Genomic DNA, 27,530 nt, shown 5'->3' on the forward strand with positions numbered 1-27,530 from the left:
TAACACTTGACTTTGCCCCTGTGAATTATGTTAGGAGAACAATTTCTTTTCTTGCATTAATTATGATAACTTTGATTTGCAGGCATGAACTAATCACATTTGTGGTTAATGTTTTTTCTTCATATAAATCAGATATTGTTGTTGTGGTAAAGTACTTTAAACACCAGCATACTTTGGTGTATTTTTTTTTCATATTTTCAGACTGATGAAGTATTTCTTGAAGCCCAGATTCAGAATATTACAACCTCACCCATGTTTATGGAGAAAGTTTCATTGGAGCCATCTATAATGTACAATGTAGCAGAATTAAATTCAGTCAACCAAGCTGGAGAATGGTGAATATGGATTATGAAGTGTTTGCTTTTATTTTGAAAGATATGAACTTTTCTAACGTTGTTACTCGTGGGTGGTTTAAATATTTTTTTAAGGGATAGACATTATTTTATTAGAGAAGTTTTAAATTTATAGAAAAATTGACCAGAAAGCAGAGCATTTCCTCATGCCCTCCTCCCCACTTACAGGATCCCCTGTTATTTACATCTTGTTTAATGTGGCACATTTTTTACAATCGATGAACTAATACTGATACTTGTTAACTGAAGTCCATAGTTTACGTTAGGGTTCACTCTTTGTGTTGTGCATTATGTGGGTTTTGACAAATGCGGTGACACGTAGCCATCCTGACTGTAGGATATAAAATATAGTTTCACTGCCCTAAAAATCTATGGTCCACCTGTTCAGCCCTCCCTTCACATGAAAATAAGATCCTAGCCATTTGTACTTGAAGCACTTATTCTTTTAAATTTTTGTAACAATTCAGTGAGATAAATATGGAACATTTCATCCTTATCCTGCAAATGATAAAACTGAGGCATGGGAAGAAATGATGGAGAAGTTAGAAGGGGTAAGAGTAAGCAGTGAGTTTTAAGGAGTATTCTCTTAACATCAAAAGGAGTGAGCATAGGAATAGATGATCTAATTTTTCATGAAAATGAAATACACATCTTTATAGGTAATTTAGAAAAAGAAGAATAAATAAATGTAGGGTTGATATTAATATGGATAAGAAGGTAATAGCTGGAGAAAGTACCTGATTTTAATAATCAAGAATGAAAAATTTACTTTTACTTATTATGGGGGTTACAGTAAAGTTCATAGCCTCTCATACCCCCACAGAGGAAAACAATAATTTTCCACTCATTTCCTGATCTTTTTTTTTTTTTTTTAAAGGAGTTCCATTTTTTTTTTTTTTTTATAGCTACTTTATTTTTATTTATTTATTTATTTTTGGCTGTGTTGGGTCTTCGGTTCGTGCGAGGGCTTTCTCTAGTTGCGGCAAGTGCCGGCCACTCTTCAGCGCGGTGCGGGGACCGCTCTTCATCGCGGTGCGCGGGCCTTTTTACTATCGCGGCCCCTCCGTTGCAGGGCACAGGCTCCAGACGCGCAGGCTCAGTAGTTGTGGCTCACGGGCCCAGCCGCTCCGCGGCATGTGGGATTTTCCCAGACCAGGGCTCAAACCCGTGTCCCCTGCATTAGCAGGCAGATTCTCAACCACTGCGCCACCAGGGAAGCTCCCTGATCTTTTAATTAATTTTGAAAAATGATTAGTTAGAATGGTATGTTTCTTTTTATTCTAAACTATTTGCTTTCATAATTTTAGAGAAGAGACAGGATAATTAAGGTTCTGATTTCTATTGCTTTTTTTCAGTTAATCGATGTATGTCCAATGCTTCAGGTAATATATTGCATTCTATTATAAAGAATCTCAAGATTTTCCATATCAACTGAAAAAAAATTAAAGAAAAATAAGTCCTCTCAGTACAAGTCCTTTTCACTGTGTTGAAACCACCGACCTGTTGTATTCTGGATCTTTGGATGGTAAATCATTCAGTTCCTGTCCAAAGGAACAATCACAGCTATGGTTTTTCTTCTAAAAGGTTCTAGAGAATTTTTTCCATCTCTATCTCCACCCCACAGTGTAACTACATTTGGGTCAAGAGCATATCTGCAGCCAATGGATACACGCCAGTACTTGTACTGCCTAAAACCCAAGAAGGAGTTTGCAGAAAAAGCAGGCATCATTAAGGGAGTAACGGTAATTGGAAAATTGGATATAGTATGGAAAACAAATCTAGGTGAAAGGGGAAGATTACAGACCAGCCAACTTCAAAGAATGGTGAGTCTAAAAAAAAAACTGATGGGGGTTTTGGTGTGTGGTGTGTAGATAGTTAGAACAACTTAAATTTTCCTAGGTCTGTCACTAAAAATTCAGAGCACTATAAAAGACATTGATATTACTGGAGAATAAAAAGACTAATAATTTCACTGATATCTAGGTAGAAAATTGGTATTGATATGAATGGGAAATTTTCAAAGTTAATTTATGCATTATACATGGTTTTTTACTTTACCAAACAAATTAAAATAACTGCATATCAATTGTTTCCTCCTATGGTAATTTGTCCTCACCATTATCTGACTTCCACTATATTAAAGTTTTCTTTTTTTGCAATGTCTTGGAACTCTTGGACTTATACTACATTTACCTACTCAGTTCATACCTTTTTTAAAGATATTTAAAATGTGGGTCATCTGAAACTCAGGCGAGTCCCACTCAAATTATCTTGTAAACATAGGTTGGATATTTTACCTAATTTCTACTCCGAGAGTATGGATAGCTACCAGCCTTCTTTTTCTTGTGCTAGTGAGACTATACTACAGAGTCCTCTGTTTATACTGCATATCACCTACTGTGATATATTCTAAAATTTACTTTTCTTTTACTGTTTGAGGTAAAAATTGAAAAAAAAAAAGAGAGAGAGAGATTATCACTGGGCCTATTTTTAAATATAGCCATTAGCTATCATCCTGCCATGGCATGTTGATTCTGTTGTCTGTCCCTGCCAGTGTGTCTTGTGAACAGACATGATTTTCTTGGATCATTTCAGTGACCTTCCTTTTCCTGTTTTACCTATGAAGAGTTACGTATGTATAAGCTACAGTATCTTTGGAAAATATCCCTTTAAGATCAGACCCCCTGAAATTCCTTTACTATTTACCTGTGAGATTCATTTTAACTTTGGAGTAATTGGAGTAACATGGAGTAATTATAACAAAAACAGTCGGGGTCTATAGTGCTATTCTGTAGGCAATAGCAGCAAAAGAAGTTAGAATGACTGTGGTACCCTCATTAAAATGGAAAGGTTTTGTAATAGATTTATGTTAACTGTATTGCTTTTTCTCTTAGGCTCCAGGTTATGGAGACGTTAGGTTGTCTTTGGAGGCAATCCCAGATACTGTAAACCTAGAAGAACCTTTTCATATTACTTGTAAAATAACAAACTGCAGGTAATGCCAGTATTTGTGGATGGATGTCCTTTCTTCCTCACCTACTTGAGAGAATTTTAAAATCTTTTAAATATGCTATCTCCTTGTAAGTTTCCTCTTGCCGTATAGTCTTCTCTGATGTTGACATTGAATGCTGTAAAGTTCTTCATCTGGTAGCTGTATATTACATATTTTAGAGGTCCTACTGTATTAGGCATTTTTTGTATTTTGTTTCCGTACCTATGAGGTAGGTATTAATTATTCACATTCTTTGCAAGAGAAAGCCAATTCAGAGGTTGTGGCTTATTCACCCTCAGAGAGCTAGAAAAGATGGGATCAGAATCTGAAATCGGGTGTATTTGACTTCAAAGTCCATGTTCTTTTCCTCATTTACACTTCCTTCACACTTCAGATTAGTAAAACATGAACTAGTAGTTTCTTATGGAATACATTATAGATTTACTGTAATGAGATAGATTTTTCTGAGCCATACTTATACCTGACCTGTATCTTAAGTATTAAGAAAGTTAGAAGTGGTTATGAATTTAATATAGGGGATAACCATAGATTGGAAAACAGGGCTTTGATAATAGAGTATAATCTAGCTATTGCGAAACAAAGAGCACAGGGCTTTGAAGCCAGAAAAACCTAGGATTAAATCCCAGTCCTATCACTTTTCTACTGCTTGTATTACTACTTGGTGTGTATGATTAATTGGGGCATTTTGATAATATTGCAGTGATGAATCCCTATCCTCTTAGTCCAAATGTATAATCCTTTTAAATTCTATATTCCTTACAACTTTATGATATTAGGGAGATAAGAAAGAAGTATTCATCCTTCAGAATTACAAAAATACCTACTTCTCCTGTGAAGCTTCCTAGACCCTCCCGTGCGCAATCATCCCTTTCTCTGTCATAGCAAATTGTAATATAGTTTTTTAGTGGTATTAATATATTGCTATAATCATTAGTCTCTTCCTCACTGAACTGTGAATAATTCAAGAAAAGGGATCATGTCTTACCCAGCATTATAAATGCAGTGCCTGCCACATCATAGGAGCTCAGTAGACAACACACACAGGATAAAGACCCTGTGCATATAGGGTGTGCTTTTGGATTTTTGGTTTGTTTTGCATTTTTGAGTTATAACAAATCAGTTATTGACCAAATGACAAAGTGCTGTAATAAATAAAGAAGTTTATTTGGGTATTCACTTTACCTTTTGGTGATTCAAGTAAGTTTTTTAAAAAGCACTTGTTTCTTAGATCTTCAGTTTCCTCATCTCTAAAAATGGGATTTCCACTCCCCCCAACACACAAAGACACATACACACAACATACACTTACCGGAGTTTTGTGAAACGTAATGAGAAAATTCATGCATTGCACCTAAACTGGCCTGTGGCACACAGTGAACATTTCACATTTTGCGGGGGGGAGATGGAGACATATAAAAGCTTAAACATCATTAAATCAACATGTCTAAAAATCAAGTTTGAATTTAAAATTTAAATAAGTATTTAAAATGTGGAGCCAACTCCAAGCAGCAAAAAAGAGCTTTAAAGAGTTGAAAGCAAGTCATGAATGGTGGTAGAGTAGCAGACCGTTTTCATTATGAGCCTTTCGGTTTTGGTTTTGTTGTTAAAAACAATGTGCATACTTTCATTAAAAGTTTTTTTTTTAACTTAAGTTTAAGTTGAACTGGTGGTATCAATTATAAGCAGAGGTAGTCTTTTCGTGTTAACTGAACATCTGAATAGTTTTACTTATAAATCTTGCCATTTTCTATGTTATCTGCATGGTAGAGGAACATAGATTAAATAGAAAAAGCACTGGACCAGACTCAGTTTATCTTTTTCTTTCCTGTAGAGTGCCCTACAGAAATAGGAAGGATGCATAGCAACAAGATTAGACACAGATGTCTGGAAGTCTTCCAGAGAAATGGCAAACTGTTAACAGATCAGCACCAGGGAGCCAGTGTTCAATAACAGAACCAGAAAGCCTACATCCAGACAGGCAGATTAGTCTCAGTGTCACTGTAAATCCCAGAAGACACCATCTTTCATTTTCCTGATTCTACCTTAAGTGAAATAAAAATGATATGATAGCTTTTCATTTCTGTTCCTGTTTTTCTGTTGGACACCCAGAAAAGAAATTCACCCACAATAGTGGAAGAAATATTGCAGTACCTCTTTGTGAAAGGAACAAGATTTATTCTTGTTTTTCTGATTCCTCCAGCAGTGAAAGGACGATGGATCTCGTTTTGGAAATGTGCAATACCAGTTCTATCCACTGGTGTGGCATTTCAGGAAGACAGCTTGGAAAGCTCCATCCAAGTTCCTCTCTCTGCCTTGCCCTCACTCTACTGTCTTCAGTACAGGGACTGCAAGTATGCTCTCTTTTCAATAATTTCGGTATTTGGGGGCTATTAATCCATAGTCATTTATTATATCCATTCTTTCTCTGTTCATTACCAGTGAATGAGATCTTAGGTCTATATTTTTCTCTCAATAGAGTGTCTCCGGCTTAAGACTAACAGACACGTTCTTAAAGAGAACATATGAATATGATGACATCGCACAAGTCTGCGTGGTATCTTCGGCCATTAAAGTGGAAAGCTGAAGAAAATTTCCAACGTTATGCTTGTCATTGAGTTTCCCAGAACTTTCTGTATTTTTGTCACTTTTGTAAAATGATCAAGTCAACAGTAAAAATAAGTATATATTATTTACATTTCTTTCCTGTAAAACAGTTAAAATATTAAATATTTGTTTTGAAAAGAACCATCTACTGATTTTATCTTGTGAGTTACAGTCTAGATGAACATTTGTATATTTTCCACACATATGCTATTTTGTTTCATTTTAAATGACCATTGGACTTTGTTCTCCAAAAGCTCTATATTTGAGGCCATTTGTCCCTAGCAGGTATCTTGAATAATGGTCAGCAAACTTTTCATGTAAAGGGCCAGATACTACATATTTTAGACCTTGCAGTCCATGCGGTTTCTATTGAAAATGCTCAACTCTGCTGTTGTAGTGCAAGAGCAGCCATTAGGCAAAAATTGCACAGCAGCGTTTACACAAACAGACAGCTGGCCAGATATGGCCTGCAGGCCGTAGTTTGCTGACCTCAATCTAGAAGATACAGTTGTTTCTTAAAACTTTAGAATTCTTACCATACTTTACTTAGAAGTATTTCCGTTAACCCCAGTTTTTTCCCTCAGTCAATATAAAAAGTTTAAAATAACCGGGGTGGTCCTCATGTAATCTTGTATTTGCTAACACAATATGAGTTTTTCTACCTGTTTTCAAAATTATCGTATTGGTATCTGTGTTTGTGTGTACATACAAACACACGTCTAACTTTCAGTTACTAACAGCAGATCAGAATTGGTTTTATTTCTTAAATTGTTGATTACTCTGTTAACTAAGAAGTCTGATAATTTCCTAATTCTAAGCCAAAAAAGTCCTGTTTTTTTTTCCCATTGAAAAATAAGCCAGTTATTTTCATAAGGCATACTTAAAGGATTTCCAGCTTCTGATATTTGCTTTTGAACTCTACATCATGTATTATTATAAAACTTTCTATCTCTGCATGTAATCACACTAATTTACTTATGCCATATACAAAACAATGAGAAAGTTAAGACTATAAACAACTTTACATCATGAATGTAATAAAAGTTTCAATATTTTGAAAACAAAAGCTAATACTGTTAAATAAAAACTTATTTTGCTAAGTTGAAATTCAAGGATGTATATATAATTGCTTACATGTAAAGAGTGCATAAAGTCAAATACAAAAGTTGGTTTTTCTTAAATGCATAATTATTTATTGCCATGACAAACTGTTTGGTCCAAAATGAAAGCTATATTCAGAATGAGATGTGCCCTTAAATTGGAGAGGTAATCAATGAAATGTCTGTGCAAAATAAAGTGCAAGCAGTATAAAATTGAAGTCTTGTGTTTCCTCCAAAATGAGTACAATTGATTAAATGATGAAATAAGACTTTATAGCCACTGCACTGGATACTGCGATAACTTTTCAAGCATCTTCTCATGACTGAACCTTCTGTTTCATTCTGTTTCAAATTTTTAAAGTAACATATAATGGTCACTTGGAATCTGCTATATAATTTGACTTTTAATTACAAAGACTCCTTTTATAAGCAATACCTAGACACATAATGTTCCTTCTTTAAGTAAAGTTTAGAAAATGTCATCTTAGAAAGGATCTGTTTAAACCATGTTATAAAAATTAGCTAAACAATTTGGTACATTAAGTGGAAATGTCATTTGCGTAAAAAGGACATTGTAAATTTTACATAGCATCGTAACAGCTACAGCTACTATAATGAAAAGTGGTTAATGGAAGTCAGTTATTCCTAAGTAGAATGTATATAAAGATTTACTAATGTTATAAGTCATAATCCTAGTTATTACCTTAAAATGTATATCTCAGAAATAACTAATTTTCTTGTCAACTGCATTATTATGAACTTTCATCAAATTTAAAAAAAAAAAAAAAAAAAAAGATTTACTTTAATGCCCTCTTGTTTCAGACAAGCAAAATAACTTTTGGAGCATTGTTTATCATTTTAAGAGTAGCTAACACAATACAGCTACACAAAACCTTCTTGCAATAGCGTGCAATGCAGTAATTCCAAAGTGATGAAAGTACTTAAAAAGCAAAAATGGCTTGAATAGAATGGAAATCCAGGTAAGTGGACAGATTATCTAGGTTTAATTTGTTATGGATGGTATATTAGAAAAGAAACAAACTAGAAGGATGAAATGGAAGAAATACACCAATTCGCATTACTGCATGTAAAAAGAATGGCTACCTTAACTACAGATATTAGTAAATCAAAACATTTGTTTTAAACTGTTTTTTCTTATAATGTCTTCAATTTTGGTATCAAAGTAATGGTGAAATAAAATGAGTTGGGAAGTGTTTCCTCTTCTGTTTTCTGGAAGAGATTGTGTAGAATTGGTATTAAGTGTTTGGTAGAATTCACCATTGAAACTGGGCCTGTATCTTTCTTTTCTGGAGGATATCTTTATTTCTTCAGTGAGCTTTGGTAGTTTGCATCTTACAAGGAATTTGTTTCATCTAAGTTGTTAAATACATGGGTGTAGAGTTGGTCATAGTATTTTCTAATAATCTTTTAAATGTCTACAGGGTCAGCAGTGATATCCCCTCTTTCACTTCTGATACTGTTGATTCATATTTTCTCTATTTTCCTAGTCAGTTAGAGGCTTACCAATTTTACTTATCTGAAAGCATTTTTAATGCACTCAAGATGATAGTTATGCTAGGAACCTTTTCTTACTCAACACTGGATAAGAGTGTTTTTTGGGTTTTTTTGGCTGTGCCGCGCAGCTTGTGGGATCTTAGTACCCTGACCAGGGATTTGAACCTGGGCCTTCAGCAGTGAAAGCGCCGAGCCTTAACCACTGGACCACCAGGGAATTCCCAAGAGTGATTAACTTTTAATTAAGGATCAACTCTGCTTTTTTTTTTTATCACAGTCATCACTTTCCTATGATTAGTTAGTACTTTATTGTGTGTAACATTTGAACACCAGGATCTGAATTTAACTTCATGAAAAATTAAGTTGATTTAGATGCAATATAGGAGACTTAATTCAGAAGGCTTAGCTTAGATTTAAGTCCCGCTCTGCTCTGACCAGAACTGTAGGTTCATGTAGCTCTTCCTTGTAGCCTGAACCCAGGCAGTTAGGTGTTTTGCTGGCCTAAAAGAAATCTCTAACCTAGTGTTGCTTTAAATTAAGAGTCCTTTGGACCTACATCAGAACCACTTGGTGTGCTATTTGAAATGGTGATTCCCAGACCTTATTACAGGACCTACTAAATAAAAACTGAAAAGTGTGCCCCTGAATCTGCATTTTTAACAAATCCCCAGGTGACTCTTACAGTGATTAGAACCACTGTTCTAATTTCACAAAGGGAAAAAAGGGAAAGTTGGCTTTTAAACTTCAAAATACCAAGTAATTAGCCTTTTGAGGAGAACAGTTATAGTAAAGCCCTGATCATCATCGGTATTACTGATTTAATTTTATATTACTTTCTATTTCAGTTTTATCTCACAACATTTGTGAAATTTATGTGTCCGCCAACCTTACCAATTTCATAATAACAAACCAAAGAAATTCCAGTTGGAATTAGAACAGTTGCATCCATCACTATAGTTAAAGCCGTTCCACTAACACTTAGTGCCACGTCTCTCCACTAATATGTATTCTAATTTCAAGAAAATATTTCAAGTCCCCTGTTACGTTTAAGCTACATCAAATTAAGGTTAAGCATAAAAGCGACATGCCAAGCCAAATTATAGCAGAGGATTAACATGAACAAGCAGTGATAGTGATAGATGCTTTTTGTAACCCATCAAATAATTACTGAGTTTAAAAAAATCAGTGTTTACAGGCACATAATTAAATGCCACCTAGAAAATCCTTAACTTAAGGGCCAAGCCATTGGTTTATTTAAATGTAGATATATTTGAGAGTTTCCATGGTAAGGTCACCACTGGGGAAATTGTGCTAATTAAACTGAATAGTTACACAACTGACCTAACCAGTATCATTAAGGGTTTCTAAATGTATTTTATTACGTACTTAGCGTAAGTGGCCATGCTAATGTTATCAATACCAAACTGCAGGCAAGATTAGTTAAGAACTATGCAAAAAACCTGAGCACCCTACATTCACTTTCTATACATTCACAGCATCTATTTTTTGCTTTTCTAAACAACACTGAATACTGCTTTCCACCAACTCTTAAGATTTCATCACCCAACAGAACAAGCAGCATTAAAGATAGTACTGGTCCATATCATATCATCTATTCATTACTGATTGCACTATCAAAGCTAAACCCAGTATCGAATTTCTTCTCTCTAGAGATGCTGCTCAGTGGCAAGTATATTTCCCCTAAATCAGCGTGAGAAACCTTTCCTCTTAGTCATCTCCCCTTTCAAAAAGTTTGCCTACAGGAATTTGGTGCTAGAGAATTCACCAGTAAACAGCCTTACTGTTCAATAAATATACTCTGCTATTAAATCTAGTATACAAATATGATGAAGATATGAAAATGGAACCCTGTCCAGTTAAGTGCTATACTGGCACTTAACAAGGCTACTGATGATCACTCGTTTACAAAGGAATCGTGTTATGTTCAAGTCTGTTTGTGATAAACCTATTGTCTAGACAGATTTATTTTTTAGGTTTGTTTTTGTTTTGGCCACTATCTACAGCAGACACTTCAGAGCCATCGCCATTTGCATTCTGGGCTAGGGCCCCTGGTCAAGTCAGGAATGTTCTTCAGTACTGCTGCTGAATGACCTGCTCCGGATGTGATTTCTAAGTTGCTCTATAAGTTCAGGATTCTGCTGCTGTATCTGCTGAGCAAACTGCTGTCCCCTGTAGTAAAGAGGCAAAGTCATTTGAATTAGGGAATTTCCAATCACACAATACCAATGCAAAAAGAACTGCAGAAGATGTGGGTACTACCCAAAGGGAACTTTTTCTATTAAAGCAAGTTTTAGATTCATGACTTTAGTATCTGCAAGTTTACCAGTGCCTCCATATAGTATTACTACAGTGCAGTGTTCTTCATGAGAAATGAAACACCCAAGCTAAAAAGTGAGTTCCTGAATTGAGTGAAATCCACCCCCCGCCCAGTGCTTAACCACAGATAAGTAAAGGGCTAAAAAGTATATGTTTTTATTGTATGTGCACAAATATAATGCAGGGTATTTGTTCTTGTACTCAAGTCTTAGTCTCTCATATAACAGGTGTCACACCCATTTTGGGATGCTTATGAAGTCACCCAACAGAACTGATTTTTAGAAAGGCAAAGAAATTTAATCCAAATTCCTGAGTGTGTGCCTCCCAACTGCAAGTGTTAGGTATCACTATAATCATGCCACTTAAAGATCACTCTAAAAATGCCATATTGCAAGTGAGTTTACATAGCTGTGATCACAAACAGAAAATAATACTTGTTGCTTCATATAATATCTCCAGTGACAGCATCACACAGATTCAAAAAGCACAGAGTTTCAGCAACTTGGTTGGAGGTGGAGGTAATGTGTTCAAGTAATGAGAAGATGAAACGAGTTCCTTTAGCAATGAAGTGCACTGCAGAGTTTGAATAAAACAGCTGCCTAAGTTGTCTGAACACTAATATATGCAATATATGATTTTTAAATATGTACGCGTACCTAAATTCATACCTACTTTAAGTTGATATTTGACATTCATATATATCCTTGAGTAGCTATTCAAGTCTCCTGAGAAAGGTTTTCTTGGATCCAGATCTTCTGGATTCCTGCCCTTCAGTCTGAAAATTTCAATTTATGAACCACTTTTAAATTTAATAACTAATGAGGTAACTGATACTAACAGTAAAAGATGAAAATTTAAAAAGAAAGCCTTGGTCCCCTTACCTTAGAGACAAACTGTAAAATATAAAATACTTTTTTACTATTTCTATTTTAAATAACACTTACGCTCGGATGAGGCTAGACAGGTCAGTTAGGCCCCCAACTCCAGCAGCAGGTCCCCCAATAGCATTTGTCATCATTCCTGACATTCTAGAGTAGGCAAGAGATATATCACTCAAATTGGCATATATATATATATTTTTTGCTGGAATAAATTAGTGTATTTTTAAAAATTGGTTCACTGATTGGTATTTTTAGAATGTTAATTTTTAAAAAAAAGGCAGGACTTCCCTGGTGGCGCAGTGGTTAAGAATCTGCCTGCCAATGCAGGAGACACTGGTTCGAGCCCTGGTCTGGGAAGATCCCACATGCCGGGGAGAATCTAAGCCCGTGTGCCACAACTACTGAGCCTGCGCTCTAGAGCCCACAAGCCACAACTATTGAAGCCCGCACACCCTAGAGCCCACGCACTGCAACTACTGAGCCCACGTGCCACAACTACTGAAGCCCGCGTGCTCTAAGGCCCGCGGGCCACAACTACTGAGCCCACGTGCTGCAACTACTGAAGCCCGTGTGCCTAGAGCCCGTGCTCCGTGACAAGAGAAGCCACCACAATGAGAAGCCTGTGCACCGCAAAGAAGAGTAGCCCCTGCTCACCACAACTAGAGAAAGCCCGCGCGCAGCAACGAAGACCCAACACAGCCAAAACTAAATTTTTTTTTTTAAAAAGGCAATTCTGTGTGGGGTCAGTCAGTTTTTTGTTTTGTTTTTTTAATTTTTTTTTTATTTTAATTTATTTATTTATGGCTGTGTTGGGTCTTCGTTTCTGTGCGAGGGCTTTCTCTAATTGCGGCAAGTGGAGGCCACTCTTCATCGCGGTGCGTGGGCCTCTCACTATCGCGGCCTCTCTTGTTGCAGAGCACAGGCTCCAGACGCACAGGCTCAGTAATTGTGGCTCACGGGCTTAGTTGCTCCGCGGCATGGGGGATCTTCCCAGACCAGGGCTCGAACCCGTGTCCCCTGCATTGGCAGGCAGATTCTCAACCACTGCACCACCAGGGAAGCCCCAGTCAGTCAGTTTTTGGCATCTTTGCCTACCCTTCACAATAAGAACCCAGAAATCATTATGCATATCAAGTGGAAACCCAATCTCATAAACCTAAATAACCCCTAGTACTGATGGTCTATTATTCTTTTCTGAGTCAAAGCACTTAAAAAGAATTGGCATATATTCTTAATAAGTAGGATACCGGCAAGGAAAAGCAGGTAGATATACCCACATTGTGTAGGTTAGGCCATTTGGGTGTGGCTTTAAGTTCCAACTGACTGGCATTTGGGCCAGTTTTATCATTTTGGAGCTACTGTGCTCAAATCAGGAGCCTGGCAAGTGGAAGGGAGAAACGTAATATGCTCTTTCTATATACTTACAGCTGTTGAACTTGAGGATTCTGCATTAAACTTGCTGCCTAGAATTGAAAAATGGCATCTCCCATTAAAGGCAGTAAATATTTAGGGATCTTTAACAAGGATTTCTTTTTTTTTTTAAGCAGAGGAGTGAAAGCTAAACCATGTATATACTAACATTTTGTAGAGTTTTAGTGTGCTATACAAAGTGAGTGGGAATGTAAAAAAGGAGGTACTAGGAAAAAATGGTATTAAAAATATATCGCAAGGATAAAGAGATTACAAACACTATAAACTAAGGATATTGACAGCAGTTTACTTCCTACTATCAGACCAATAAAGCCAAAAGAGCTTAGGAAACCACAATAGCCAAAATCCTATTAGAAGTCTGATTACTAGACTTTCCTAGGGTCACTTTCATGTAAGAGGGTGGTTTTTAACCTTTTGTAGATTTGCAGACCCCTTTGCCAATCTGATGAAAAATATGGTTCTCTCCCTAGAAAAATGCATGTATCCACATGTACACAAATTTTCATCTACAATTCCAGGGAATCCATGGGCTTCCTGAAGTCCACCCATGGCTTTTTCACAAAGCAGTACAGGGGCAGGTTAAAACCTCAGCCATAGCTTTATATCACCACTCTCCTACCACAGCCATCACAAAAGCTCTCTTACTTGTTTCTAAAAAGTTTGGAACTATATAGTTCTAACGGAAAATAGAGCCAGCAAAGCAGAAAAGGAAATATACTCACCATACTAATGAAGGCTGGATTATTTATTAAGCTGGCCATGTCAAAACTCAATCCAGTTCCTGTCTGTAAAACAATTATATATAAAAATTACTCTAAACACTACAATTTGATTACAATAAATTGTGAATGACAAAATATTTCACTCATTTGGCATTAGTAACTTACAGGACTAGATACCTCTCTTAACTTCTGTTCTGCTATTTTCAGATTTGACTTATAGGAATCATTTTCAGGATCAAGATCTAATGCCTTCTGATAACTTGTAACTGCTTCTTCAAATTTATTCATGGCAGTGAGGGCCAGCCTGAAAAGAATACAGTGTAAGATATATGATTAAAGAACATCAGGACACCACAAATGTAGTCAAACATCTATCTTGTATTCAATTTGAATCCAGATTACACTTAATTTATTCATTGTACAGTTGACCCCTGAACAACAAGGGCTTGAACAGCATGGGTCCACTTATACATGGAGTTTTTTCAATAGTAAATATAGAAGTACTACACGATCTGAGATTGGTTAAATCTGCAGATACAGGGGAACCACAGATGTGGAGGAACTGCAGGTACAAAGGGTTGACTGTAAGTTATACACAGATTTTTGAGCGCGGAGGGTCGGCACCCCTAATACCCACATTGTTCAAGGGTCAACCATACTATGGCTCACAGGAGTACCACTTCCTTCTAATTCCAAGATTCTGTAAGTCTGGACTCTCTCCATTCTCCTTGGTGACAACCTCGGCTGTCCTACATGAATCAAGAACTTAATGATTAGAAAGGGAAAAGAATCTGAAAAAAATAGATATGTATGTATATATAACTGAATCACTTTGTTGTACACCTGAAACTAACACAACACTGTAAATCAACTATACTTTAATAATTTTTTTAAAAAGAACTTAATGATTAGAAATGAACCTTACATACCCTTCCATTTTTAAGCCTAATATGTGAAGTAATTTGCATTATGAATGATTAAGCTCCATAAAGATGTGAGCTGACTAACAATTCTGTGGTCATATAACTCCATGATGCTAAAACCGTTTAAAGAACTCTGAACTAGATTTGACCTTCACTATGTCCCACTTTCTTTCTTCCTTCTTAGCAGAGACATTGAGACACAATAAATATCAATTTACCATGAAAAATAAAAAATAAAAGTAGGCTGTGGGGTATCAGCTAACTACTCCTGAATAAGACATGTTAGTTGTTAACAACTAACTAAATTGTTAAACAACTAACTAAATTGGGAACCTTTACACCTCAATAACACATTATCCCTAGCACAGGTCAAAGAGTTAGTTACTAAATTTAATGTTTTCCTCCACCTAGTTAGAATTTATTTTTTGGAAAATCACTTCAGAACTAAACAATAATGGTATATATGGAGAGATAGTATAGAGTGTTTTTTTTCCTAAGTTTATTTTTAACAAATTACTCCAATTCTTTCTTGGCCAACTTATCTCACAGACTTCTGATCTAGATAAAATATAATGCCTAATCACAGAAAAAAATCTCAGAACCTAATTAGTTTTCTACCAGTCAACCATGAAAGATACTTCATCAGAGTTCTCACTTAATTAAGTCAATACATATTTACTGGAATGCTACTATGTACCAGGCACTATTTTAGATTCCTCAGTGAAAAAGGAAAAGTTCTTGAGTTTAAGAAAGTTTCATTCTACAGGGGAGGATAAGCAATAAACATGCAAATAAAAAAACAGTAATCTTAAAGAGAATGAATAGGGGAGCTGCTCAAAGGCAGCCATATTGAAAGGACTTGAACAATGAGAAGAAAGCAGTCATATGAAAATTAAAGGAGAGACATTCTAAATAGAAGCAACAGTAAGCACCAAGGCCCTGAGAAGGTTGCAAGCTTGGTATGCTTAAGGAACAGGACAAAGGTTGAGGAGGGAGCACAGAAAACAAAGTGTGGGAAGAGATGACGTCAGGGAATATTACAGGACCATGGTTTGGAGTCTGGATTTTACTCTGGTTGCAACAGAATGACATGATCTGATTTATGCTTTAGAAAGCTCACTCTGGCTTCTCTGGGGAGAGTGAAGTGAAGGCAGGGAGACCAGTTAAGAAGCTATTGCAGCAGCCTAGGTAAGAGATGGTAATTTGGACTACAGTTGCAAGCAAGAGAGCACTCAATACTTGAATTCAAGTTATATGTGGAAACTAGAATTTGTAGGACTTGCTGATAGATTAGATGTGTCAGGTGTAATAAGAATGAAGGACGATTCCTAGACTTTTGACTGGAGCACTGGGTAGGTAGAATGACAGTATATTTACTGAGGTGAGAAAGATTTAAGAAGAGAACAAGGGTTCTGTTTGGGACATGTTAAGTTTAAAATGCCTATTAAACATCTAGGTGGAGATGAAAAATAGCTGAATATATGAGTATGGAGTTCAGACATATAACTTAAGAGATCCATCAACATATACAGTTGATTCTCTTTATCCACAGTAATTATGCTCTAAAAGGTCACTGCAAATACTAAATTAGCAAATATGGAACAATTGCTTCTAGGGGAAATAAAAGTTGTGTTCCTGTGAGCCTCTGGTCAACAATATTTTCATCAACCAATCAGCACATAACCTTGATTTATGTATGTTTCTGTTTAAAGAAACCTTATTTAATACATAGCACTGATTCACAGCCAAGTGTACTAACTCATGCCTGAACAAAACTTATCTAACACATGTATCTTCTTGGTGAGGCACATTGAAGCCTTCTTGCATGCAAAAACAATAGACAACACTTCAGCCTATGTTTGCAGGCCACTGTAAACAGAGAAACCAACAACAAAAAGCACATAAATGCAAAAAATATAGCACTAAATAGACTGTGAAAAGGACATTCATTTTACAGCATGAGAGCTGAAACAAAAAGGTAGAGCATTGCCTTATCTGACCTCAGCTGAGATCTTGCACATCAGATGACTCAAGTTTTTCACCACTCTGTAGATGACCACAAAGCATACTGAGTACAGATTTGGAGATAACAAAAAAAATTTTAGCAAGTACGTGAATCATAAATACAGTATTCATTAATACAGAGTATTGACTGTAGATGGAATTTAAAAGCATGGGACAGGATGAAATCAAAGAGAGAATATAAACAGAGGAACAGCAGCAGCAGAGGAAAGAGCCCTGAAGCACACCATTATTTAGAGGTGGCAGAGGAGGAAGAACTAGTAAGAGAGACTGGAAAAGAGCATCCAGTGAAATAGAAGGAAAACCACAAAGTGTGGTGTCACAGAAGCCTAGAGAATGAAGTATTTCAAAAAGAAGCTAATCAAGAGAATTTCCTGGCAGTCCAGTGATTAGGACTTGGCGCTTTCATTGCCATGGCCCAGGTTCAATCCCTGGTTGGGGAACTAAGATCCCTCAAGCCTCACTGCCAAAAATAAAAAAAAGGTTAATCATGCCAAATACTAAAAGATGCAGGAGGGTGAGGATACAGAACTGAATACTGACCTTGGAAAAATATAGACAACTGGTGACTTTGAATAGAGTTCTCAACAGAGTGATACAGACAAATGTCCTACTGGAGTGAGCTGAAGAGAGAGTAAGAGACGGTGAAGACGAGACAGCAAGTACAGACAACTATTAGGGTCTTTGCAGAGAAAGAGGAACTAAGGAATGATGTAGCTGTGTAAAAGATGGTTCTAACAGATGATTTTTTATGATCTTTTCACATGCAGTCATTAGCACTGTTAGAGATAGGAAAGCTGGTGTTGTAGAAGATAAAGGAGATGATTACAAGTGTAAAGTCCTGGAGAAGGTACAAAGGAATGAGATCTCAAGCATGAATGAATGCAGTAGTCTTAGATAAGAACCCTTCCATTTTAACAAAAAAAAGGCAATCTCTGTAGATATAAGTGTAAGTAGACTGGTGGATCTGCAAGTAAGAAGATGAATCACTTTTCTTCTAAATACATTCTATTTTTCAATTGAGTAAAAAGTTGAGAGTCACCATGGAATGTGCAGTGGAAATTTGAAAAGAGTAGGTGTGAAACAGTCAACTCAGAGAGTACTAAGGTGAATCCAGAAGGAACTGTAGTAGCATTATCTGCCAAAATACTGAGTGCTTACTTGAGATTTGTAGCCTTGAATATGAAGTAGGTCTATTCAGTATGGTTGTTATGATTTTCTCCAAAACCAACCACTCATCATACACTAATCATCTCTCTCCCCAGTCAGAAACTGCAGTCATTTCCTACCTAAATGTTATATTTATCTTCTTTTTAGTTCAGAGGGTACAATATGAAGCAGGAAATTCAAAACCAAGCCATTAAGAACAGCATATCTGATACTACTTGGTACTACTTTGAACGTTCTCCCAAAACTTACCCCATTCTCCCATAGGCCTTGCTGTACTTTGAATCAATCGCTATTGCTCTTTCACAATCCTTTACTGCATCTGTGTAGTGACCTAATTTACTCTGAGCAGCAGCCCTAAGAGAAAAAGAAGAGATTTTTATTATAAGGAGCATTCAAGGCACTGATTTAGATTTCCAGGTGCTAATAAAACTACATTTAACTTGTCCCCATTTGTGTATCACTCCCAGTAAATATCTAAGTCAAACTAAGATAATTCTGTAATCAAATGAAAACTCAGAAACAAAATTCAGAGAAAATATGCAGTCTGCTTTTCCCAGTTTGCTTTGCTATAGAAAAGATAAATATGAGAACCCTACAACTGATCTACCTGCTTATTGCCTTTCTAATTTGCCCAAACAGAAAACTGAAAACACGAGAACATTTGGGATTACTGGGGAGGCACACAGAGTGATTGATTGCTGTGAATTGCCACTCAGAGTGTTGTGCTGTTAAATGATCACTTTATTAGTAGAGTTAAGATCATCTACAAGTCTAAGATGAAAAATGAAACTTAACCTGTGTGCCTAAATCTGATTGTAAATTAAGTATGGCAATGTATTCCACCTACTTAGCATAGAATCTCAGAGCAATTAAGGACTATTTAAACCCGTCCAGGTTACCTCTAACAAAACTCTCCTGAAATAACTGGGACTTGACAATGAAGCTACTTACCCCCCTCCACACAATCCTGATAGTATACAGCTCTCTGTTTCCCTGTAGTAGTGTTCACCTCAACCCTCAGGGCCATACTAAACGAGTAGAATTACTGTTCAACACGCAAGTCCTTCAAACTAAAAGGTTACGTAATGTCTCCTACCCTCCATCCCACCATTACCCCATTCCTTCTTCTCCAGACTAAGTATTTCTACCTTATACATTCAACTAATATATCTATTAAGGGTGAGCTAATGCATAGATACTTTTCTAGACATAATGGACAGAACAGTAATCAAAATAATATTCCTGGCCTTAATAGTGCTTAGATTCTGGGCCGGGGGCAGGGGTGATGGCTGAGGGCTGGCAGACTATAAAGAAAAGGTTGTGGTGAGTCCAGTTTTCTGTCAACCTTTGTTTATACTGCATGACCGAGACTACTTCTCAAACTGAGATTATAAAATTTGAAAAAAATAAACACATAGTCTTCTTTGCTTGAGTTAAAAAATATAAATATGAAAGTAGATGATTCAATAAACCCATTTTGGTAGTTCATGTGGAAAAGTGGTATGGGTTTATTTGACTGAATACTCAACACAAAACTAACAGGATGGGGCTTCCCTGGTGGCATAGTGGTTAAGAATCTGCCTGCCAATGCAGGGGACACGGGTTCGAGCCCTGGTCCGGGAAGATCCCACATGCTGCGGAACATCTAAGCCCGTCTGCCACAACTACTGAGCCTGTGCTCTAGAGCCCGCGCTCTGCAACAGGAGAAGCCACCGCAATGAGAAGCCCGCACACTGCAAGGAAGGGTAGCCCCCACTCGCCACAACTAGAGAATGCCTGTGTGCAGCAACAAAGACACAACACAGCCAAAAATAGAAATAAATAAAATAAATTTATAAAAAAGAAAAAACAAAAAACTAACAGGATGACAAGAATGTCCATTAAAAATGACCATTAAGGGCTTCCCTGGTGGCGCAGTGGTTGAGAATCTGCCTGCCAATGCAGGGGACACGGGTTCGAGCCCTGGTCTGGGAAGATCCCACATGCCGCGGAGCAACTGGGCCCGTGAGCCACAACTACTGAGCCTGAGCGTCTGGAGCCTCTGCTCCGCAACAAGAGAGGCCGCGACAGTGAGAGGCCCGCGCACCGCGATGAAGAGTGGCCCCCACTCGCCGCAACTGGAGAAAGCCCTCACACAGAAACGAAGACCCAACACAGCCAAAAATAAACATAATAAATAAATAATAAATTTAAAAAAAAATGACCATTAAAAGGAGAGATACAGAATGTATCACTTCCAAATAATTAGAAAGAAAAAATGAGGTAAAAATAACAATCACTACAATAGAAGGCAAAAGAAAAAAAGAGAGAAGGAGAGGGAGAAGAAGACAAAATATAAGATAGCAGAAAATAATTCAAATATATAAGTAATCACAAAGTTGCCTAGATAAACATCAGATTCTAAAACTGTACACATAAGGTATCACCTACAACATAAGCACACACAGGCTGAAGTTAAAGGGGTAGAAAAAGACAATGAGACAAACTGAAAACCAAGCAAAAGAAAGCAAGTGTAGGAACACTAATATTAGACATAAGGCAAAGAACATTATTAAGCATACAAAGTCATCATTTATTAACAGTCTTTTTCGTTTAATTTTATGAAAAACATTTACATGACTCAGAATTCAAACCTATATTAAAAGCCCCACTCTCATCCTCTAGAGGATGGGTGGGAATGGGGTAAATGGGATAGAAATGGGAATGACACTTCAAAAAGGATGAAAAAGAAAACCTTCAAACGGAATAAACCAGAAACAAATGATCCTAACTGTATGTCAAAAAGAAAGAATTCGGGCTTCCCTGGTGGCGCAGTGGTTGAGAATCTGCCTGCCAATGCAGGGGACACGGGTTCGAGCTCTGGTCTGGGAAGATCCCACATGCCGCGGAGCAACTGGGCCCGTGAGCCACAACTACTGAGCCTGCGCGTCTGGAGCCCGTGCTCCGCAACAAGAGAGGCCGCGATAATAAGAGGCCCACGCACCGCGATGAAGAGTGGCCCCCACTTGCCGCAACTAGAGAAAGCCCTTGCACAGAAACGAAGACCCGACACAGCCATAAATAAATAAAAATAAATAAATAAATATTTTTAAAAAAAAAAAAAAAAAAAGAAAGAATTCAAGTATTGGGTTGGCCAAAAAGTTCGTTTGGGTTTTTCCATAAGATATTAATGGAAAAACCCAAATGAACTTTTTGGCCAACCCAGTAACTTTTAAACACAGTATTCTGAGTATATATCCTTAGTGAGATGCAGTCTAAGAATAAAAAATAAATTGCAAAGAAATCCTTAAGTTTCCTTAGTAGGCTTGCTTGTGGTGTAACACTGGTGTTGTAATATCAACTGAAGGACAGAGCTAATGAGTAAGTACTCTGGTGCTGTTGGAAAGCAGGGCTCTCTTGAGAGAGAGATACAAATATAAAATGGGGGAAGGTAAGGATAACCTCTGTGACACTGGATATGAATTGAGGGTATCTGGATAAAGTGATGACTTTTCCAAAAATATATTTCCTAGCTCTGTCCTTTAAAAGGACCTAGAAGCAGTAACACTTCAGTAGCAACGATCAGGTCTTGCAATCAGATCTTGGTTTCTGCACTAAAAGGAACAGGAGCTCCTTGCAGAAATAGCTGAGCCCAGGTCTAGGGGCAGAGAAAGTACAAGGCAAATCTGGAATATCCTGTTCTCCCACAAAACAAGAAAGTGTTCAAAAACAAATGAAGGTATGTAAGAGGGCACACAGCCAGTTTAAGGGACTCCCACTAGACAAATACAGTAAGTCCCCTACATATGAACCTTCAAGTTGAGAACTTTCAAAGATGTGAACGTGCGTTTGCATGTCCAATCCCATAAATTAGTTCACGTGTCTGGCATACATTGTCATGTGCGTGCATCCTCTACAAGTGATTTTGCTTTTGTGTACTTTACTGTAAAGTACTGTATACAGTACTGTAGTACAGTATCTTTATTTCAAGCCCAGGACGTCAGGAGGCAAGCGTAAAAGCAACAGTGATGTAGCTGGTACTGCTAAGAAGCTCTAGGATTGGAGGCCCAGAGAAAGGATGAAGAGAGACAACAGGAAGAAGTAACTGAAGAGCCAAAGAGATTCATGATGCAGGAAATGGCAAGGGGATTTTCTTTATTTGAGGAGGCACTGTTAGTTTTTGAGGCACAAGACCCAAATGTAGAACAGTACACGTACACAAAGGTGGCAGCAGCTGTTCAAAATGCAATCCATTGCTACTATGCCATCTATGATGAGAAAAAAAAATGCTACTACCCAGACATCACTGGATCATTTTTTCAAGAAGGTAGATAGAATTGATTCCAGCAAGGAACCAGAACCTGTGCCATCAATGTCAGACGTGAGTGAAACTGCAGCTTGCCCTCCATCTCCTATTGCTGACGATCCTTCAGCTCTACCATCTCCTACCTCCTCTCCCTCCTCCAGTCAGTAACTCTTCTTGCCTGTTCACTCGATGCCAGCCCCTGTATGCCAGCTGTTGTACTGTACTACTGTACTTTTCAAGGTACTGTACTGTGAGATTAAAAATGTTTTTTGTGTTTGTTTTTTATATATTACCTGTGTGAAAAGTATTATAAACCTCTTATAGTACAGTACTATATAGCTGATTGTGTTAGTTGGTACCTAGGCTAACTCTGTTGGACTTATGAATAAATTGGACTTAAGAATGCGCTCTTGGAATGGAACTCGTTCGTATGTAGAGGACTTACTGTATAGAATAATTTAAGGGTCAAAATAATAATTATGGTAATTTATTATAACACACTGAATAGTAAATTTTTAAAAATTCATGAGTCCATACAATACTTTCAGAGGACAAAGGAGGAGGAAAGCCAAAAAGAGTGAAAAGGAAAGAAAACTCTTCTTTTCAGAAATATGTGAGAAAATATTATGTAAAGGAAATGATAAAATTAGAAAAATCACCATTTTGTAACCATCAATGTATTAATGATTCAGGGACAGATCATCAGTGGATGATAAAACACTGAGTAAAAGATCGTTGTGGGGAATTCTCTGGCGGTCCAGTGGTTAGGACTTGGCACTTTCACTGCCAGGGCCTGGGTTCAATGTCTGGTCGGGGAACTAAGATCTTGTATGCTGCATGGTGCAGCCGAAAAAACATTAGAAGATTGCTGGGGGGCTTCCCTGGTGGCGCAGTGGTTGAGAGTCTGCCTGCCGGTGCAGGGGACGCAGGTTCGAGCCCTGGTCTGGGAGGATCCCACATGCCGCGGAGCAACTAGGCCCGTGAGCCACAACTGCTGAGCCTGCGCGTCTGGAGCCTGTGCTCCGCAACAAGAGAGGCCGCGATAGTGAGAGGCCCGCGCACCGCGATGAAGAGTGGCCCCCGCTTGCCGCAACTAGAGAAAGCCCTCGCACAGAAAACGAAGACCCAACACAGCCATAAATAAATAAATATTAAAAAAAAAAAAAAGATTGCTGGGAAACAGGATATTCACATGATTTGACCATATAGATAATTTTTTCCTTTTTTAAAACGGAAATACAGTTGATGTACAATTTTATGTTAGTTTCAGGTGAACTACATAGTGATTGAACATTTTTTTTTAAAATAAATTTATTAATTTATAAACCCAGAACTGAAATTGGTGGATTGTACAGTAGTTGTAGTTTTAATTTTTTGAGGAAACTCCATACTGTTCTCCATAGTGGCTGTACCAAATTACACTCCCACTAACAGTGCACGAGGATTCCCTTTGGTACACATCCTCACCAACACTTGTTATATGCTGTCTTTTTGATGATAGCCATTCTGACAGGTGTGAGGTGGTACCTCATTGTAGTTTTGATTTGCAATTACCTGATGATTAGTGATGTTGAGCATCTTTTCATGTGTCTGTTGGCCAACTGTATATCTTCTTCGGAAAAATGTTTATTCAGGTCCTCTGCCCATTTGTTAATTGGGTTGTTTTTATGATGCTGAATTGTATGAGTTTTTTTGTATGTTTAGAATAGTAACCCATTATCTGATATATCATTTGCAAATTATCTTCTCCCATTCAGTAGGCTGCTTTTTCATTTTGTTGACGGTATCCTTTGCTCTGCAATGGATTTTTAGTTTGAGGTAGTCCCATTTGCTTACTTTTGCTTTTGTTTCCCTAGCTCGAAGAGACAGATGCTAAGATCAATATCAAAGAGTGTACTGCTTATGTTTTCTTCCAGGAGTTTCATGATTTCAGGCCTTACGTTTAATTATTTGATTCATTTTGAGTTTATTTTTGTATTGATATACAGTGTGAGAAACTGGTCCAGTTTTCCCAATACAATTTATTAAAGAGGTTGTCTCTTCCCCATTGTATATTCTTACCTTCTTCAATGTAGATTAATTGACCATGTAAGTGTGGGTTTATTTCTGGGCTCTCTATACTGTTCCATTGATCTGTGTCTGGTTTTGTTTCAGTACCATACTGTTTTGATTACTTTAGCTTTGTAGTTTAGTTTGAAAACAGGGAGCATGATACTTCTAGATTTGTTCTTTTTTCTCAAGATTGCTTTGGCTATCCAGGGTCTTTTGGATACAAATTTTAAAATTATTTCCATACGAATTTTAAAATTATTTGTTCTAGTCCTGTAGAAAATGCCATTGGTATTTTGATAGGGATTGCACTGAATCTGTAGATCGCTTTGGGTAGTATGGTCATTTTAACAATACTAATTCTTCCAATCCATGAGCACAGTATATCTTTCCATCTGTTAGTGTCATCTTCAATTTCTTTCATCAATGTCTTATAGTTTCCCAAGTGCAGGTCTTTTACACCTCCTTAGTTAGAATTATTCCTACGTATTTTATTCTTTTTTATGCAATTATACATGGGATTGTTTTCTTAATCTCTCTGTTAGTCCATCTCTAGTGTATAGAAATGCAAGACTTCCATATATTAATTTTGTATCTTGCAACTTTAATGAATTCATTTATTAGTTCTAATAGTTTTTGGTGGTGTCTTGAGGGCTTTCTATATATAGTATCATGTCATCTGTAAACAGTGACAGTTTTACCTGTTCCTTTCCAATTTGGATTCCTATTATTTCTTTTTCTTGTCTGACTGACCTGGCTAGGACTTTCAAAACTATGTTGAATAAAAGTGGTGAGAGTGGGTATCCTTGTCTTGTTCCTGATTGTAGAAGAAATGACTTCAGCTTTTCACCATTGTGGATGATGCTGGCTGTGGGTTTGCTACAGATGGCCTTAATTGTGTTGAGGTATGTTCCCTCTATAGCCACTTTGTTGAAACTTTTTATCATAAATGGATGTTGAATTTTGTCAAAAGCTTTTCCTGCATCTATTGAGATGATCATATGACTTTTATTCTTCAATCTGTTTATGTGGTATATCACATTGATTGATTTCCAGACATTGAACCATCCTTGCATCACTGGGATAAATTCCACTTGATCATGGTGTGTGATCCTTTTAATGTCTTGCTGAATTCAAATTGCTAATATCTTGTTGAGAATTTTTACATCTATGTTCATCAGTGATATTGGCAGGTAGTTTTCTTTTTCTGTGGTGTTTTTGTCTGGTTTTGGTATCAGGTTTTGGTGATGCTGGCCTCATAAAATAGTTCAGAAGCATTCCTTCCTCTTCAGATTTTTGAGAAGGATAGCTGTCAACTCTTCTTTAAATGTTTGGTAGAATTCACCTGAAAATCTCCTGGTCCTAGACTTTTGTTTATTGGGAGTTTTTTTTTTTTTTTGAATTACTGATTCAATTCCATTACTGGTAATTGGTCTGTTCATATTTTCTATTTCTTCCTAGTTCAGTCTTGGAAGATTGTACATTTCTAGGAATTTATCCATTTCTTCTAGGTTGTCCAATTCATTGGTGTATATTTGTTCATAATAATATCTTATAATTCTTTGTATTTCTGTGGTGTCTGTTGTAACTTCTCCTCTTTCATTTCTGATTTTGTTTCTTTGGGCCATCTCTCCTTTTTTTCTTGATAAGTCTGGATAAAGGTTTATTAATTTTGTTTATCTCTTCAAAGAACCAGCTCTTAGTTTCATTGATTTTTTTTTCTTTTTTTTAAAGTCTCTACTTCATTAATTTCTGCTCATATCTTTATTACTTCTTTCCTTCTACTAACTTTGTGTTTTGTTTGTTCTTCTTTATTATTTCCATTAAGTGTAAGGTTAGATTGTTTGAGATTTTTTAAATTTCCTGAGATAGGTGTGTATCACTACAAACGTCCCTCTTAGAACTGCTTTTGCTGAGTCCCATAGTTTTTAGATCACTGTGTTTCAATTTTCATTTGTCAGGTATTTTTTATTTCCTCTTTTATTTCTTCAGTGACCCACTGGTTGTTTAGTAGCATATTATTTAGCCTCCACAAGCTTGTGTTTTTTGCAGCTTTCTCCTGGCAGTTGATTTCTCGTCTCACAGCACTGTGGTCAGAAAAGATGCTTGATATGATTTCAATTTTGTTAAATTTAGTGAGACTTGTTTTGTGGCCTAGCCTGGAGAATGTTCCATGTGCACTTGAAAAGAATGTGTATTCTGCTGCTTTTGGATGGAGTGTTCTATATATATCATTTAAGTTTATCTGGTCTAATATGTCACTTAAGGCCAGTGTTTCCTTATTTTCTGTCTGGATGATCTGTCCATTGATGTAAGTGGGGTGTTAAAGTCCTCTACTATTATTGTATTACTAAAAATTTCTCCCTTTATGTTAATATTTGCTTTATGTATTTAGGTGCTCCTATGTTGGGTGCATATATATTCACAATTATATCTTCTTGTTGGGTTGATTTCTTTATCATTATGTAATGTCCTTTCCTGTCTCTAGTTACAGCCTTTGTATTAAAGTCTATTTTGTCTCACATTTGTATTACTACCCCAACTTTCTTTTCATTTCCATTTTCATTGAATACCTTTTGCCATCCCTTCACTTTCAGTCTGTGTGTGTTTTTATATGTGAATTGAGTCTCTTGTAGGCAGCATGTATATGGGTCTTGTTCTTTTCTCTATTCAGCCACCCTAAGTCTTCTGACTGGAGCATAGAATCCACTTACATTTAAAGTAATTATTGATAGGTACGTACTTACTGCCATTTTGTTAATTGTTTTGTAGTTGTATTTGTAGTTCCTCTCTGTTTCTTTTTTCTTCTCTTATTCTCTTTCCTTGTGATTTGATTGCTTTCTTTAGTGTTGTGTCTTTATTCCTTTTAATTTTTTTGTATCTGTATAGGGTTTTTGTTTGTGGTTACCACAAGGTTCATATACCTACAACCTTTGTACACTGTAGTCTATTTTAAGTTGATATTGCTTAAGTTCAAGTGCATTCTAAAAGCACTACATTTTTAATCCTCTCCAACATTTGATGTTTTGGATGTCATATTTTACATCTTTTTATTTTGTGATTCACTTAAGTAATTATTTTAGATATAGATAATTTTACTACTTCTGTCTTTTAAGATTCATAGT

The 27,530-nt window shown here is 36.8% G+C and overlaps 2 protein-coding genes across 8 annotated transcripts in view; one reads left to right on the top strand and one right to left on the bottom strand.

Annotated features, from left to right (window-relative positions):
• The window catches only part of TRAPPC13 (trafficking protein particle complex subunit 13), a 35,458-nt gene extending 28,117 nt beyond the window's left edge, over positions 1-7,341 (top strand). For 2 of the 5 annotated variants that reach the window (XM_059916480.1, XM_059916482.1), the window contains 5 exons: positions 202-335; positions 1,978-2,176; positions 3,248-3,348; positions 5,570-5,717; positions 5,843-7,339. In XM_059916480.1, coding sequence (XP_059772463.1) covers positions 202-335; positions 1,978-2,176; positions 3,248-3,348; positions 5,570-5,717; positions 5,843-5,950 — 690 coding nt within the window. In that variant the 3' untranslated portion in view covers positions 5,951-7,339. Of the gene's footprint in view, positions 1-201; positions 336-1,977; positions 2,177-3,247; positions 3,349-5,566; positions 5,718-5,842 lie in introns of all 5 variants that reach the window. The other 3 variants (XM_059916481.1, XM_059916479.1, XM_059916483.1) reach the window with 3 other exon arrangements.
• Positions 7,342-7,886: 545 nt separating this feature from the next.
• The window catches only part of SGTB (small glutamine rich tetratricopeptide repeat co-chaperone beta), a 48,301-nt gene continuing 28,657 nt past the window's right edge, over positions 7,887-27,530 (bottom strand). The window contains exons 6-12 of one of the 3 annotated variants that reach the window (XM_059916484.1): positions 18,321-18,425; positions 14,122-14,260; positions 13,957-14,019; positions 13,229-13,266; positions 11,867-11,950; positions 11,591-11,697; positions 7,887-10,775 (exon numbers count right to left, since the gene is read on the bottom strand). In XM_059916484.1, coding sequence (XP_059772467.1) covers positions 10,726-10,775; positions 11,591-11,697; positions 11,867-11,950; positions 13,229-13,266; positions 13,957-14,019; positions 14,122-14,260; positions 18,321-18,425 — 586 coding nt within the window. In that variant the 3' untranslated portion in view covers positions 7,887-10,725. The remainder of the gene's footprint in view (positions 10,776-11,590; positions 11,698-11,866; positions 11,951-13,228; positions 13,267-13,956; positions 14,020-14,121; positions 14,261-18,320; positions 18,426-27,530) is intronic. The other 2 variants (XM_059916486.1, XM_059916487.1) reach the window with 2 other exon arrangements.

Source organism: Balaenoptera ricei, chromosome 3 (assembly GCF_028023285.1).
Source record: "Balaenoptera ricei isolate mBalRic1 chromosome 3, mBalRic1.hap2, whole genome shotgun sequence".
NCBI lineage: Eukaryota > Metazoa > Chordata > Mammalia > Artiodactyla > Balaenopteridae > Balaenoptera > Balaenoptera ricei.